This window comes from Xiphophorus maculatus, chromosome 13, assembly GCF_002775205.1.
Source record: "Xiphophorus maculatus strain JP 163 A chromosome 13, X_maculatus-5.0-male, whole genome shotgun sequence".
Taxonomy (NCBI): Eukaryota; Metazoa; Chordata; class Actinopteri; order Cyprinodontiformes; family Poeciliidae; genus Xiphophorus; species Xiphophorus maculatus.
This window is the reverse complement of record NC_036455.1, coordinates 6,480,129-6,497,153: the sequence shown is the minus strand read 5'-3', so window position 1 is coordinate 6,497,153 and position 17,025 is coordinate 6,480,129. Positions and strand designations below refer to the sequence as shown.

The following is a 17,025-nucleotide window of genomic DNA, read 5'->3' as shown; positions in this document are numbered from 1 at the left end:
TCCGGCTCATATCGGAATAGTTGGAAATGAATTAGCAGATACATTTGCAAAGAGTGCGAGTAAGAGAAGTGAAATTGAATTGAAAGTTAAGTATAGTAAAAATGAGATAAAGAGTATAAGTAAAATATATTACAAGAAGAAGTGGCAGGAACAATGGGAGGGTGAAAAGAAGGCAAGGTTTTATTATAGTATTCAAAAAAAAGTGGGGGAGTGTAGAAAGGAAAATAGGAATAAACAAGAGGAAGATATTATATCTAGGTTAAGATTTGGACATGTAGGCTTAAATAGTACTTTGAAAATAATAAATAAACATAGTACGGGGTTATGTAATTTTTGTGGAAAGTTGGAAACAGTTATACATATTTTTATGGAATGTAATAAATATAATCTAGAAAGAGAGGAATTAGTAGAAGTGTTAAATAGGAATAAAGTTAAATTAAATATTAGAGATCTGCTACAAAAATCTTCTGGAGATGTGGTTTTTAATTCCGTATTTAGGTTTCTTAGAAAAACAGGTCTAATAGAGAGATTATAGGGTTTAGGCATCTGGTTCATACTCCAGTCCAGAAGGTGGCGGTAATGCACCTGAAAGTTGTTTGCCAACCGCCATAAAACAAAAAGAAGAAGAAGAAGAAGAAGACGACAAAAGAGGACGGCACGTGGTCTGTTTGGTTGAATGTTCGTCTGTTTCTCTAAACGAGTTTATCAACGAGCCGTTAACTGCTGCTGAAGAAACATTCACAGAGTTTAAAGAAATCATCGTCAAGTCGGAGGAAGAGATGGATGATCATCGCAGACTGCTGGATTTCTCCCGGAGGCCCCAGATAATCTTACACCGAATAGGTAGGAACCAGCAGCGTTTGGATGCAGGTTAAGGTCTAAATGTCTGCACCTTTCTGTATGAGGATCATTTTAGTAAATGTTCTTTTCCCGTATAAATGTTTTGTTAACCGGTAAATGAACGCAGGAATCACAATTACGCTGTGAAAATGGCTTATTGATGTAGAAATAAAATGACCTTTTATGGCTTTTCCTCCTTTAACTAATCAAACTTACTTTTGAAAACAGGAGAAATGTGAACAATGCAGCGCAAGGTTAGTAAAGCAAACAGCATGAAACAATAATAGTGTGTTAGTAGCTGTAAAATGTAATAATTTGTAATAAATAAATTGTAGTGGCGATTGTTTGTCAAACCAAACATCCTATAAAAGTTCAGTCAACAAGCCACTCCTGCACTGAGGTGATGCTTCGTACGAAGGTAAAAGATGTTCAATGTCCAAAAAACTTGAAAATTGCTTTTATAGTTTATTTTTCCAGTTTGACAAGCAAATAACAAAGATCAAACTTTTCGTTAGTGATGTGTTGAGTAATGAAGCGGGTAAGACAGAGAACTCACCTAAACCTGAGCAGTTAAAGTTTTTATTTTTTAGTAATAAATCGTTGCCCCTGGTGACATAGCGAGTAACAAGCCAATCACAACCCTCTTTTCTATTTGTTTCTAGTTTCTTTTGGATCCAGCCATTGTTTCATACAACCAGATTAATCAGAATTTATGTATCAGAATCACAAACATTTTAAACTTGTTTATTCATTGTAAAGCTTCATGTTGTTTTCACGTTGCTTATTTTACATATATTGTCCAGTTGATGTCACAGTAGAGCAAATGAAGCACCGCGGTGCATCGGCTCATGAGTCGAATGATTGGATGGAGTTCCTCAGGGCTTCATGAAGCTGCATCTCACCATCACTACTTTTCATTGTTTCCTCTCCTGCTCTGGTCAAAACCCACAGGCCCAACCCAGTGCATGCTGGTCCTATACCAGTCCCTATACTTACAGAAAATGGACCCACAGTTCTTAATGTCTAACTTACAAAGTAAATAACAAACACAAAGCAACAAAAACTAAACAATTATTAACCTACAAATAAACTCTGTAAATAAACCCCAAAAATATGAAGTGAACTAAAATCAAATTTTAATACAAATAAAAGTAATGATAGTTCCAAAATAAGTAATATCTTGAAATAATAAAATTTACTCGTAAATATTAACAACATATGCAACTATTATTAATTTTATAATAAATAAAAAATATTTAATATCCGTTCATTTGAGAATTCTCCAATTGTCAGCTGGATTTGTCGCCTGATCTGTCTCTCTGTCTACGCTCTTAAATTTTTCGGTGTGGGTTTTTTCATTTATTTCATTTCTGTCGTAAACGATGAACGATTTCTCCCATTTACTTCAATAAAATAACGATTGCTTTTTAAATCTGTTTTCTTGTCCAGATTGCCTGCAGTGTAACATTTATTACCAGGAGAGGAGATCCACTCTGGACCAGGAGGAGTTGGAACCTCTGCAGGTGAAACAAGAACAGGAAGAGCCTGAAGATCATCAGATAAAAGAAGAGCAGGAGGATCTAAAACACCAGCAGATAAAAGTGGAAGAGAAAGAAATTTACTGCAGTCAGGGTGAAGAACAGATTGAATTAAAACAGGAGACTGATACCTGCATGGTGGTTCCTGTTGATGAGCAAACAGACCACACTGAATCAGAACCAAACAGGAACCAAGTCATCTTCCAGGAAGCTGCTGAAGCTGAGAACCAAAATCAAGAAAGAAGAAAACCTTTCTCATGTGACATCTGTGAAAAGCGTTTGACTTTCAAATCTGTTTTTGATGCTCATATGAGAACTCATACGGGTGAAAAGCCGTTTACATGTGTGACCTGTGGAAAAAGTTTTACTCAAAAACATGTTTTAACTCGGCACATGATGATTCACACTGGTGAAAAGCCGTTTTCATGTGTGACATGTGGAAAAAGATTTAGTGGAAAATCTAATTTATCTCAGCACATGAGGATTCACACAGGTGAAAAGCTGTTTTCATGTGTGAATTGTGGAAAATGTTTTAGTCATAAACACGTTTTAACTCGGCACATGATGATTCACACTGGTGAAAAGCTGTTTTCATGTGTGACCTGTGGAAAAAGTTTTACTAAAAAACATGATTTAACTCATCATGTCATGATTCATACTGGCGAAAAGCCGTTTTTATGTGTGACCTGTGGGAAAAGTTTTCTTCAAAAACGGAATTTATCTCGGCACATGATGATTCATACTGGTGAAAAGCCGTTTTCATGTGTGAATTGTGGAAAATGTTTTAGTCAAAAACACGATTTAACTCGGCACATGATGATTCATACTGGTGAAAAGCCGTTTTCATGTGTGACCTGTGGGAAAAGTTTTTGTCAAAAACACAATTTATCTATTCACATGAGGACTCACACTGGTGAAAAGCCTTTTTCATGTGGAAACTGTGGAAATGGTTTTTTTTACAAACTTAGTTTAACTCAGCACATGATGACTCACAGAGGCGACAAGCCGTAGCAGTGTTTTACATGTGTGTCCTATGTTGAGCTTCACTATTAAATTGATTTGGTTAAAAACTAGAATTAAAGACTGGAGAGATTTCATGTCTATAAAACATCTTGACATTAGGATACGTAGAGATGTGAAGCAATTTCCTTGAGAGATGCTTTGTTTTTTTTCTGGCATATTCTGTAGCAACAATAATGACAAACTGTATTGTTGTTATATAAACCGTTCAATAAAATGACATGGATTATAACAAAATTGGGTGATAAATTGTACTAGGTGGCATTTAATGCCCTTATGGCTACTGGGTATAAACTGATCTTCAGTCTGTTTGTCTTTGTTTTAATGCTCCTCTATCTGCAGCCAGCTGGAACAAATTGTAACCTGGGTGTGAGGAGTCTTAAAATGTTCTTGGCTTTCCTGAGGCAACGGACCTGTGGAGTTCCTCGAGAGAAGGCAGAGAGTAGTCGATAGTCCTCTGGGCAGATCTTATGATTCTCCGGAGAGGCTTCCTCTGTGCTGCTATGCAGCCGGAGAACCACGCAGAGACAAAGAGAAAAAACGTCTCTTAGAGGTACCTCCTAAATTACACGGGAAGGCAGCCATTTTGGGTCAAGGGGCAAATTTTGGCCATTTTTCACTTTTATTCAAGTCAAACTTTAACAAACTCCTCCTATGGATTTCGACCTATTGGCTTCATTCTTGGCCAGGATGCAGGTAATGAGTGGGGCTTTAAAAGTTATCAAAAAAATTCACTTTTTGTATATGTTCAGGTGGCATGGTAGATTGGCGAATTTGGCGTACTCGCCAACGCAAACAAAACGTTATGACTTTCACTTAAAAGGTCAATTGGCACCAAACTTGGCATGAATGATCCTGGTTGGATCCCTGACAATCCTATGTCTTCATAATCTGACGTCATCTAATATCAAGGTGGAATAACATCCGGGTGCAGTGTGGGATGGGTGGCAGCAGAGGGAGGGGACCCTGGCGGTCAGATCCTCGGTTGCAGAAACTGGCTCTTGGGACGTGGAATGTCACCTCTCTGGTGGGGAAGGAGCCGGAGCTAGTGCGTGAGGTCGAGAGGTTCCGGCTAGAAATAGTCGGTCTCACCTCGACGCACGGCTCTGGTTCTGGAACCAGTCTCCTTGAGAGGGGCTGGACATACTTCCACTCTGGAGTTGCCCAAGGTGAGAGGCGTCGGGCAGGAGTGGGCATACTTGTTGCTCCCCATTTCGGCGCCTGTACGTTGGGGTTTACCCCGGTGAACGAGAGGGTAGCATCCCTCCGCCTACGGGTGGGGGGACGGGTTCTGACTGTCGTTTGTGCTTACGGGCCAAACGACAGTTCAGATTACCCACCCTTTTTGGAGTCCTTAGAGGGGGTACTGGAGAGTGCTCCTCCTGGGGACTCCCTTGTTCTGCTGGGGGACTTCAACGCTCACGTGGGCAATGACTGTGAGACCTGGAGGGGCGTGGTTGGGAGGAACGGCCCGCCCGACCTGAACTCGAGCGGTGTTCTGTTGCTGGACTTCTGTGCTCGCCATGGATTGTCCATAACGAACACCATGTTCAAGCATAAGGGTGTCCATATGTGCACTTGGCACCAGGACACCCTAGGCCGCAGTTCGATGATCGACTTTGTCACCCTTTCATCGGATCTGCGGCCGTATGTCTTGGACACTCGGGTGAAGAGAGGTGCGGAGCTGTCCACTGACCACTACCTGGTGGTGAGTTGGCTCCGGTGGTGGGGGCGAAAGCCGGTCAGACCTGGCAGGCCCAAACGTGTTGTGAGGGTCTGCTGGGAACATCTGGCGGAATCCCCTGTGAGACGGAGCTTTAACTCCCATCTCCGGCAAAACTTCGAACACGTCCCGGGGGAGGTGGGGGACATGGAGTCTGAGTGGACCATGTTCCGTGCCTCCATTGTCGAGGCGGCCGATCGGAGCTGTGGCCGCAAGGTTGTCGGTGCCTGTCGCGGCGGCAACCCTCGAACCCGCTGGTTGACACCTTCGGTGAGGGATGCCGTCAGGCTGAAGAAGGAGTCCTATCGGGCCTCTTTGGCCTGTGGGACTCCGGAAGCAGCTGATGGGTACCGGCGGGCGAAGCGGCATGCGGCTCGGGCGGTTGCTGAGGCAAAAACTCGGGCGTGGGAGGAGTTTGGAGAGGCCATGGAGAAAGACTTCTGTACGGCTTCGAGGCGATTCTGGTCCACCATCCGGCGTCTCAGGGGGGTGAAGCGGTGCAGCACCAACACTGTTTATAGTGGGGATGGTGTGCTGCTGACCTCTACTCGGGACGTTGTGGGCCGGTGGGCAGAGTACTTCGAAGACCTCCTCAATCCCACCAACATGCCTTCCACTGAGGAAGCGGAGCCTGGGGACTCTGGGTTGGGCTCTTCAATCTCTGGGGGCGAGGTCGCCGAGGTGGTTAAAAAGCTCCTCGGTGGCAGGGCCCCGGGGGTGGATGAGATCCGCCCGGAGTTCCTTAAGGCTCTGGATGTTGTAGGGTTGTGTTGGTTGACGCGACTCTGCAATATCGCATGGACATCGGGGGCAGTTCCCCTGGATTGGCAGACTGGGGTGGTGGTCCCCCTGTTCAAAAAGGGGGACCGGAGGGTGTGCCCCAATTATAGAGGGGTCACACTCTTAAGCCTCCCTGGCAAGGTCTATTCAGGGGTCCTGGAGAGGAGGGTCCGTCGGATAGTCGAAACTCGGATTCAGGAAGAGCAGTGTGGTTTTCGTCCTGGTCGTGGAACACTGGACCAGCTCTACACCCTCGGCAGGATCCTGGAGGGTGCATGGGAGTTCGCCCAACCAGTCTACATGTGTTTTGTGGACTTGGAGAAGGCGTTCGACCGTGTCCCTCGGGGAGCCCTGTGGGGGGTTCTCCGGGAGTATGGGGTACCGGGCCCTTTGATACGGGCTGTCAGGTCCCTGTATGACCGGTGTCAGAGTCTGGTCCGCATTGCCGGCAGTAAGTCGGGCTCGTTTCCGGTGAGAGTTGGACTCCGCCAGGGCTGCCCTTTGTCACCGATTCTGTTCATCACTTTCATGGACAGAATTTCTAGGCGCAGCCAAGGTGTTGAGGGGATCCGATTTGGTGGCCTTAGGATTTCATCTCTGCTTTTCGCAGACGATGTGGTCCTTTTGGCTTCATCAGATCGTGATCTGCAGCTCTCGCTGGAGCGGTTCGCAGCCGAGTGTGAAGCGGCCGGGATGGGGATCAGTGCCTCCAAATCCGAGGCCATGGTCTTGAGCCGGAAAAGGGTAGAGTGCCTTCTTTTGGTCAGGGGGGGTGTCCTGCCCCAAGTGGAGGAGTTCAAGTATCTCGGGATCTTGTTCACGAATGGGGGAAGAAGGGAGCGGGAGGTCGACAGGCGGATTGGCGCAGCGTCTGCTGTCAAGCGGGCGCTGTACCGGTCCGTCGTGGTGAAGAGAGAGCTGAGCCAAAAAGCGAAGCTCTCGATTTACCGGTCGATCTACGTTCCCACCCTCATCTATGGTCATGAGCTTTGGGTCATGACCGAAAGAACGAGATCGCGGATACAAGCGGCCGAAATGGGTTTTCTCCGTAGGGTGGCTGGGCTCTCCCTTAGAGATAGGGTGAGAAGCTCAGTCATCCGGGAGGGACTCAGAGTAGAGCCGCTGCTCCTTCACATCGAGAGGAGCCAGTTGAGGTGGCTTGGGCATCTGGTCAGGATGCCTCCTGGACGCCTCCCTGGTGAGGTGTTCCGGGCACGTCCCACCGGGAGGAGGCCCCGGGGAAGACCCAGGACACGCTGGAGAGACTATGTCTCTCGGCTGGCCTGGGAACGCCTCGGGATTCCCCCGGAAGAGCTAGAAGAAGTGGCCGGGGAGAGGGAAGTCTGGGCCTCCCTTCTGAAGCTGCTACCCCCGCGACCCGACCTCGGATAAGCGGAAGAAGATGGATGGATGGATGGAATAACATCTGTCAAGAAAATCCGAGCTCATCCCACTTCCCCATGCTGGAGATTTTAGTTTAACAGTAATAATAAATAAAGTTATCTTTAAAATGAATCACTCAAGTGACATCAAGGCCCAACAGTAGACTTAAGTGTCAATAAAGTTAGTTTAACAGTAATAATAAATAAAGTTATCTTTAAAATGAATCACTCAAGTGATATCTAGGCCCAACAGTAGACTTAAGTGTCAATAAAATAAATCTGGTTGTGTGTGTTGTTTTTGTCTCATGCGAACTTTGCTTTAATTTTACTTTTTTCTATCTAATCATAAGAAATCATAGTCAGTCAGAAAGAGTCATTAAACAGGAAAAGCAGGTTTCCTGGAAAAAGAGGAAGTAAGTTCCAGCCTGCAGATTTATAAAAAATAGCTGAGACTATTCCTTATTTCAAAGCATGAAAGTTTTAAAGAATGAAATCTAAAACATTTTGAGTAATTTGATAAGATTCAAAGTAAAATACTTATATTAATATTGGTTTACTTGTAATAATACTTACAGTTACATTTGTGGGAACACTTACAAGAAAAACAAGTAACTGTAACTTTGGCATCAAATAATTAGAATCATGGATTATTCTTGGTTTCTTTTCAGAAAACATCTGTAATAACTCACATTAAGATTATAATAAGTATAATTAATAAGTTATGGTTATAAAATCATAAATGAATGATAAATCAGAGAAGCTAAAGAAAATAAATGTGATATAAATGTGATTTTGACATTGAACTTGAAATGGTGTAAAAGGTGTAACTGCAATTAAACATCACTGATATGTTGGAGGTAGAGAGTAGGTGAAAGGTGAAAGGCAAGGAACTAACAGGAGAGCAGAGATGATCAACGCCTTATTTAGAGAGTAGGTGAAAGGTTGTGCAGGCAATGGACAGGAGGTTGAGCAACTCTGAGACATTAGCACAGACATCAGGACATAATGTCTGTAAGACAGTGATGGATATGAGATCATCTGTCTAAGCAGACAGCCAATGAAACAAGCCCAGCAACAGTGCTAGCCAAAGAAACCCTATAAAAGGTGAGTGCAAAAGAGGAACCTTTTGTTGGATCCTCCGGGCAGCTTCGAGCCAAGATCGAGATGGACAAAGAACTCTGCAGCTGAAGAAGAGCCGGGGCCACGGAGCCGAAGACTGTCCTGCTCATGGAGACCAACCCGTCAGCCCCACAACCTGTGGCTTCAAATCGCACTTCTCTCATCGGCTGGGTTCAGACCCCAAAGACAAAGATGAAGACAAAGGCAAAGACAAAGAAGAAGAACTGGTGCCTTCCTTCCTGCCAGCACCAAGTCCTGTGTGACCTCACCATCCATGCGGAGAGGAGGCTCATCAGACCTACAGAGATTCCTGCCTTCGCTGATCAACATCTTCCTCCTGCTGCAACACCTTCTTCATCATCAGACCTGCGGAGATCCTGGCCTTCATCGATCGGCGTCTTCCTCCTGCTGCAGCACCTTCTTCGTCGTCGTGCCAGGTCTGGGGTTCGAGGCGCCAGGCTCCGTCCGTCTCTCTCAAAGGTTCCTTTTTTTAGTTCTCAGTATCAGCAGTAGGGAAAGATAGACTAGATGATTGATTTTACTTATTTGATTATTTCTGCTACTGAATTAAGCTGTACTGACCCTTGCAAAACTGCCTTACTAATAAAATATTTAGCATAAAGAAAATCTAAAAGATGTTGTGGACATTCAGTTAATGAGTCACCTTAAAGTTCTTTGATGGTTGTAAAATAGCTGTGATGTTTGATTCTGGAGAGGAAAAAGTTTAAAATGTTTTTAGGTTGCTGGTAGCCCAAATTTAAAACGTCATCCTTGGGACTCGCCCGAGTCACTAAAACCTACCTGGTTCAATAACAAATGCAAGTTGTAAAATAGAGAACGAGCGACCGTTAACAGGTGTGCTCTGTGAAACTAGTTGGCTGTAGGCTGCTCAGTCTGGCTAATTCACAGGGGGAAGAAGGGTGGGACACCTGGATGTTGGCCGTCAGAAACCAGGCGAATCGTTTCTCGAAACCAGCTTAAACAGAGTTTACTTCAGTTCTGGACAGGGTAAATCCCGGCAGATTTAGGAAACTCAATTAACCCGTTAGATGGAGAGCTGGTAGCACATCTCCCCTCTCAGAAGAGGAAGCAGAGAGTGAGAGAGTAGAGACAGAAAGGAGGGGGGGGGTGTTGCGCAACAACAAGTGGCGCCCAACGTGGTTAGTAACCGACAATTACTACTGTGCTCAAGCCCTTAAGGAGGACTTGGCCATTTGGGAAGAAAATGGTTCCGAGACTGCAAAGGGCAAGCCCGTGGCACACAAAGATTTGTGGAAAAAGATTGCTGAGCTAAAAATGCAGTTGGAGATAGAAGTTGAGCATCAAAGAGCACACACGCATGAGGGAGCTCATTGGCGTGGGAATGATGAAGTGGACTGTTATGTCCAACAAAGGAAGATCGTCTTTGTCGGTACCGAGAAGTGGGACAGTACTCCCAGAGGACGGGAGGTCCCAGAAGAGTACGTGGTCGAGGTCGTGCGGAGCGTGCATGAGGCCCTTGGACATGCAGGCGTGCGACCTACCCGTAAGGAGCTGGAGGAGCAAGATCTTTGGATCCCAGTGAAACAAGTCCAACGCGTGCTGAGGGACTGTGAAGTGTATGGTCAATACAACGCAGGTCGCCGAGGGCAGCGGATGGAAGGTTTGTTCATCAAGAGCACAGTCCCATGGGGTTCAGTCTGCATGGATGTAGCAGAGCCAATGGGGACAACAGGAAAGAGAGGTGAGAAGTACCTCTTGGTGCTGATGGACACAGTGACAACTGCTAGAAGAGCAGGTCTTCCCCTGCAGAGGAACTCCGTTCACGTCACAGAAAGCAGGGAGGCGAAGACACTTCTCCTTTTTGCTCAGAGAAGAAAAAGGGAAGTTGCAGCTCAAAGTGTCACTGAAAGCAGGGCAGAGAGTTTGGATTAAAGCTCAAGATCGGCCTGCAGCTACGGGGATCAAGCTGAGATTCAACGCCCGAGTTTTTGTAAAGCAAGTACTGAACTTCAACACAGTACTACTGATGAAGAAAGGGGTCCATGAGGAAGCAGTGCTCAAGCCAGTTCTTAGCTACAGCGAACCAGAACATTACGAGAAGATGGCCAGAGAATCAAGCACCATGCCATCCTACAGTAGACTGGCCACTATTACAGGAAGGTTGCCGTTCAAAGAACAACTTCAAGGCTTTGGACTGGGAGGGCCGTGAAGAAATTGGACTATGCTAAAGAAGAACTCCTGTCACAACCTGATGGATTAAAATGGAAAAGGATCATGATTACGGATAAAGCGTCATGATGCTTATGCTTTTTGCTTTGCTCTGCTGAACAGCCAGAATTTTTTTTTTGAGGCCTTCTGTCTCAGCCCATCTTCCCTAAAGAACCATCCCACATCCTGAAGAACTGACAGTTCATCCAGCGAAGGTTCCTGTAGAAGAATCAGAGCGATCCAAGTTTTCTTCGACATTCATCACCTCATGGGGGAAATCAAAACTCCAAGGAGGGGGTGTCAAGAGAAGTGGAGTTTTGATGACTACACTGAGCCCTCTGTGACAACTGAGGATGAAGAATCTGCATCTTCACATCCCAGACGAACATCTTCTCTTTCCAGGGGATGAGGACGGCGAACTGCAGGAGGGTGATGGACTCCCAGCATGTGAAAGGTCTGACCTCGTGGAGGGGGTGTCAAGAAAATCCGAGCTCATCCCACTTCCCCATGCTGGAGATTTTAGTTTAACAGTAATAATAAATAAAGTTATCTTTAAAATGAATCACTCAAGTGACATCAAGGCCCAACAGTAGACTTAAGTGTCAATAAAGTTAGTTTAACAGTAATAATAAATAAAGTTATCTTTAAAATGAATCACTCAAGTGATATCTAGGCCCAACAGTAGACTTAAGTGTCAATAAAATAAATCTGGTTGTGTGTGTTGTTTTTGTCTCATGCAAACTTTGCTTTAATTTTACTTTTTTCTATCTAATCATAAGAAATCATAGTCAGTCAGAAAGAGTCATTAAACAGGAAAAGCAGGTTTCCTGGAAAAAGAGGAAGTAAGTTCCAGCCTGCAGATTTATAAAAAATAGCTGAGACTATTCCTTATTTCAAAGCATGAAAGTTTTAAAGAATGAAATCTAAAACATTTTGAGTAATTTGATAAGATTCAAAGTAAAATACTTATATTAATATTGGTTTACTTGTAATAATACTTACAGTTACATTTGTGGGAACACTTACAAGAAAAACAAGTAACTGTAACTTTGGCATCAAATAATTAGAATCATGGATTATTCTTGGTTTCTTTTCAGAAAACATCTGTAATAACTCACATTAAGATTATAATAAGTATAATTAATAAGTTATGGTTATAAAATCATAAATGAATGATAAATCAGAGAAGCTAAAGAAAATAAATGTGATATAAATGTGATTTTGACATTGAACTTGAAATGGTGTAAAAGGTGTAACTGCAATTAAACATCACTGATATGTTGGAGGTAGAGAGTAGGTGAAAGGTGAAAGGCAAGGAACTAACAGGAGAGCAGAGATGATCAACGCCTTATTTAGAGAGTAGGTGAAAGGTTGTGCAGGCAATGGACAGGAGGTTGAGCAACTCTGAGACATTAGCACAGACATCAGGACATAATGTCTGTAAGACAGTGATGGATATGAGATCATCTGTCTAAGCAGACAGCCAATGAAACAAGCCCAGCAACAGTGCTAGCCAAAGAAACCCTATAAAAGGTGAGTGCAAAAGAGGAACCTTTTGTTGGATCCTCCGGGCAGCTTCGAGCCAAGATCGAGATGGACAAAGAACTCTGCAGCTGAAGAAGAGCCGGGGCCACGGAGCCGAAGACTGTCCTGCTCATGGAGACCAACCCGTCAGCCCCACAACCTGTGGCTTCAAATCGCACTTCTCTCATCGGCTGGGTTCAGACCCCAAAGACAAAGATGAAGACAAAGGCAAAGACAAAGAAGAAGAACTGGTGCCTTCCTTCCTGCCAGCACCAAGTCCTGTGTGACCTCACCATCCATGCGGAGAGGAGGCTCATCAGACCTACAGAGATTCCTGCCTTCGCTGATCAACATCTTCCTCCTGCTGCAACACCTTCTTCATCATCAGACCTGCGGAGATCCTGGCCTTCATCGATCAACATCTTCCTCCTGCTGCAACACCTTCTTCATCATCAGACCTGCGGAGATCCTGGCCTTCATCGATCGGCGTCTTCCTCCTGCTGCAGCACCTTCTTCGTCGTCGTGCCAGGTCTGGGGTTCGAGGCGCCAGGCTCCGTCCGTCTCTCTCAAAGGTTCCCTTTTTTAGTTCTCAGTATCAGCAGTAGGGAAAGATAGACTAGATGATTGATTTTACTTATTTGATTATTTCTGCTACTGAATTAAGCTGTACTGACCCTTGCAAAACTGCCTTACTAATAAAATATTTAGCATAAAGAAAATCTAAAAGATGTTGTGGACATTCAGTTAATGAGTCACCTTAAAGTTCTTTGATGGTTGTAAAATAGCTGTGATGTTTGATTCTGGAGAGGAAAAAGTTTAAAATGTTTTTAGGTTGCTGGTAGCCCAAATTTAAAACGTCATCCTTGGGACTCGCCCGAGTCACTAAAACCTACCTGGTTCAATAACAAATGCAAGTTGTAAAATAGAGAACGAGCGACCGTTAACAGGTGTGCTCTGTGAAACTAGTTGGCTGTAGGCTGCTCAGTCTGGCTAATTCACAGGGGGAAGAAGGGTGGGACACCTGGATGTTGGCCGTCAGAAACCAGGCGAATCGTTTCTCGAAACCAGCTTAAACAGAGTTTACTTCAGTTCTGGACAGGGTAAATCCCAGCAGATTTAGGAAACTCAATTAACCCGTTAGAAGGAGAGCTGGTAGCACATCTCCCCTCTCAGAAGAGGAAGCAGAGAGTGAGAGAGTAGAGACAGAAAGGAGGGTGGGGGTGTTGCGCAACAACACATCCCCACATAAGCGCCCAGGTACATCAAACTTCATTTGTATCATCACAGACCAGAGCTCATCACATTCACATGGCCAATTAGTGACATCACCACAACCCCTTTCAACAGGAAGTCAGTGTTTTCCCACTCTTTTTCTTCCCTTTACTCAGCGGTTCATGCAGATTTCAACCTGTGTTTAATGAAGTAGAACAACATGATGGTAAATCCTTCTCTCAACACTGGCTGGCAGCAGCATGCGGATGTGGCTGAATGGTGAATATTAATCCATCGCTGTTTGCACCTTTATCTCAAAATCATACATGCATCATTGTATTTGCACTAAACTTGTTATGATTGACCTTGGTTAACCTCTTAAGAACCCAATGGCATTAAATTGTCATTTCACTCCACTGCGCCCCCTAGGTTATTTCAACAGCTGTATCTCCTTTTTACATGAACCGATTTGCACCAGATTTTTGTGCATCATCAGGAAGCACTTCTGAACACATCAGTGTATAATGGACAGGTGTGGGAACTGTGTGAGCACGTTGACGGTGGCGCTGATGGAGCTCACGTGGTTTTTGCATTGGTGAAATAAGAACATGTTTAGTTTACATTCAAGAATGTACTTACAGCCAGGCCCTAGCCATACAGGACACAGTCTTTCATCCCTGTTACCTTTTCCCTTTTGGAAGTTACAACAGTAACAACCTGAAGAACTCTATGATGGAAGAAAACTTTGGACTTGCTGTTCCCTCGCCCGGATGTGGGTCACCGGTGCCCCACTCTGGAGCCAGGCCTGGAGGGGGGTACAATGGCGAGTGCCTGGTGACTGGGCTTTTATCCATGGATCCCGGCCGGGCTCAGCCCAAAGAGGAGACATCGGTCCCCCCTCCCATGGGCCCATCACCTGTGAGAGGGGCAAAAGGGGTCGGGTGCAGTGTGTGATGGATGCCTGCCGAGGGAGGGGGCCCTGGCGGTCCGATCCTCGGTTGCAGAAGCTGGTTCTTGGGACGTGGAATGTCACCTCTCTGGTGGGGAAGGAGCCGGAGCTAGTGTGTGAGGTTGAGAGGCCACCCTAGGCCACAGTTCGATGATCAACTTTGTCATCCTTTCATCGGATCTGCGGCCGCAGATGCGGCCCATGTCTTGGACACTCGGGTGAAGAGAGGTGCATAGCTGTCCACTGACCACTACCTGGTGGTGAGTTGGCTCTGGTGGTGGGGGAGGATGCCGGTCAGACCTGGCAGGCCCAAACGTGTTGTGAGGGTCTGCTGGGAACATCTGGTGGAATCCCCTGTGAGACGGAGCTTTAACTCCCATCTCCAGCAAAACTTTGAACATGTTCCGGTGGAGATGCGGTACATTGAGTCTGAGTGGACCGTGTTCCGTGCCTCCATTGCGGAGGCGGCTTATCGGAGCTGTGGCCGCAAGGCTGTCGGTGTATTTAACAAGTTATTTACTTGTTTAAAATTGTTGACAGTCTTTTTTTTTTTTTTTGCTTGTCAAATATGAGATTGCTGTAAAGTCAGAAAAACATGCATTATGCTAACAAAATTTTTTGTCTCTCTTCTAAAATGTATAAACTTTCAAATTCATCTATGTTATGAATTCGTACTGTTAAATTCTGTGCTATGTCCTGCAAGCAAGAACAGGTAGAAAGAGACAGCTGAGCTCTCTTCTACAATAATGTGCATTATTGTAGAAGATGCTTTTGATGTGTATTAAACACATACAGTGCCAGTATGTGTTTAATACACATAATGGCACTGTATGTGTATTAAACACATCAAAAACTGATTGATCCAAACAAATGAAAATGCTTCTAACTGAACATTAAAATCAGCCACTGTTTTTCACACAATTAGAAGAAATCTTTTAGAAGAAAAGAAAATCTTCTGAAAAGAAACACTGAGAGTTAAGTTTCTCTTCTAAATATTATGTGTTGACTTACATCAATCACATTAGTTTATGTGATGTACATTTTTCATGAGTTACAAACATGAAATCCTTCAAATTTCGAGTTAGGGTTTACTGCACCCTTCCTAGCAGACACAGTGATTAGACATAAATGTAATTATATTTGTATAAACATAAAATATTGTGGATCTCACCATAACGGTTTTCTACAGTTTAACAGGTGGTTTCATCAGATTCATTTACCATGACATTTCTCATGTTGCATCTAGTTTAGGACTATATTTCTATATAAACACAAATGCTTTAAATACATAAATCTATTAGTTAACAGTGATACTAGATACTCAAAAAGGTCCCAGGCTACTTTACTCCCTAATAGTTTAATAGAGTGGTACAAATCATTCCCGGAATAAGACAACTCTAAGTAAGCAAAAATAATAATGTTTTTAAGAGTAAGCTGTAGCAGTTTGTATGTGTTCAATTTAAGAATAAGTAAAAAAAAAAGTTGTTTTCTCCTCTGATACATTTTCATTCTTACTATGTCCTATAGTTGTATTTACTTTAATTTCAACAGCGAGGATACACTGTAAAAAAAGTCAGTAAATTTACGGTACAAAACTGTAAAAAACCAACAGTTTTTGACCGTCGTATCCAAAAACATTGCATTACCGTAGAAATTACATGGAACAACCGTAAGTCGAAACTGCAAAGAAAGTCAGTAAATTTACGGTAAAAAATTGTAAAATGCCAGCAGTTACTGACCAGAATATTCACAGCATTATACTGCCGTAGAAAATACATGGCATTATCATAACTGAATAAACATATATCCTAAATAATTGTGACAGTCACGAATGTAGAAAATACAGAAATATAGTGTAAAAATATAAGTAATTGTAAAGTTCTTAAAAAATTGTAATATTGCCAGCAGTTAATTACCCTAAACTTAACAGTAGCAATCAGCCAAAATTACAAATTTTGCTGATGTTTAGATCTACAATGTAAAAGCGTAAACAAGACTGCAAAATAATTTTTTACAAAGAACAGAATGCTGGTGTGATATTTTGGTTTCTTTTTTAATAATGCCTTTAATACACCAAACTGAAATCTCAGCAGTAGACCAGGCATCGATCTGGCGATCCACCGATTGCAAAGCAAACTCCTACAGCCAACGCCACCATCATTTATGAGAGCATTTGATCATTAACATTAAGAGAACTGTATGTTAGCCCCTCTTGCTTGAATGAAGCTGAAGTTGGTTTCCAATTGCTGCTTCCAATTTGGGAAATGGCTAAAGGGCAATTCCACCTAATTTTTCACTGCAATCAGCATCTTTAATTTACTCTAGCTAAAAAACTACAACACCTAGACTCTTCAAATCTGGACTAGATTATTCTCAACTCATATCAGAATATTTAAAACCAAGTGTGGGATTTGTAAAACCTTTATCTGATTTGTGAAACTTCAATAAAGAACAATTCTAGTGTTATCCAAAATCATACAAGTTGTAAAGTCACCCATCATTGAAGTTTCACAAATCCCACACTTGGTTTTGAATATTGTGCTATTAGTAGAGAATAGTCTAGAGCAGGGGTCCCCAAACTTTTTCCTGCGAGGGCCACATAGCTGTTCCTTTCTCTGCTCGGGGGCCGGTCTTAGTTTTTGGAGAAAGATACCTTAGAAACTTATTGTCGGCGGGGGGGGGGGGGGGGGGGGGGGGGGGGGGGGCTGTTCTGTCTTTGAAACTGTCGACGGGGGGGGGGGGGTTGCT

At 43.7% G+C, this 17,025-nt stretch overlaps 1 protein-coding gene across 1 annotated transcript; it reads left to right on the top strand.

Annotated features, from left to right (window-relative positions):
- Positions 1–779: 779 nt before the first annotated feature.
- Positions 780–3,656, top strand: LOC111610439 (gastrula zinc finger protein XlCGF8.2DB-like). The gene is made up of 2 exons (XM_023344665.1): positions 780–843; positions 2,290–3,656. The coding sequence occupies exons 1-2, from the start codon at positions 780–782 to the stop codon at positions 3,387–3,389; spliced, it is 1,164 nt and encodes a 387-aa protein (XP_023200433.1). The 3' UTR covers positions 3,390–3,656.
- Positions 3,657–17,025: the final 13,369 nt, after the last annotated feature.

Excerpts from the sequence above, each read along its gene's own strand:
- LOC111610439 (XM_023344665.1), top strand. The coding sequence starts at position 780 with ATGGATGATCATCGCAGACTGCTGGATTTCTCCCGGAGGCCCCAGATA. Across the intron at positions 844-2,289 it reads GATAATCTTACACCGAATAG|ATTGCCTGCAGTGTAACATT; the intron begins GTAGGAACCAGC and ends TTTCTTGTCCAG.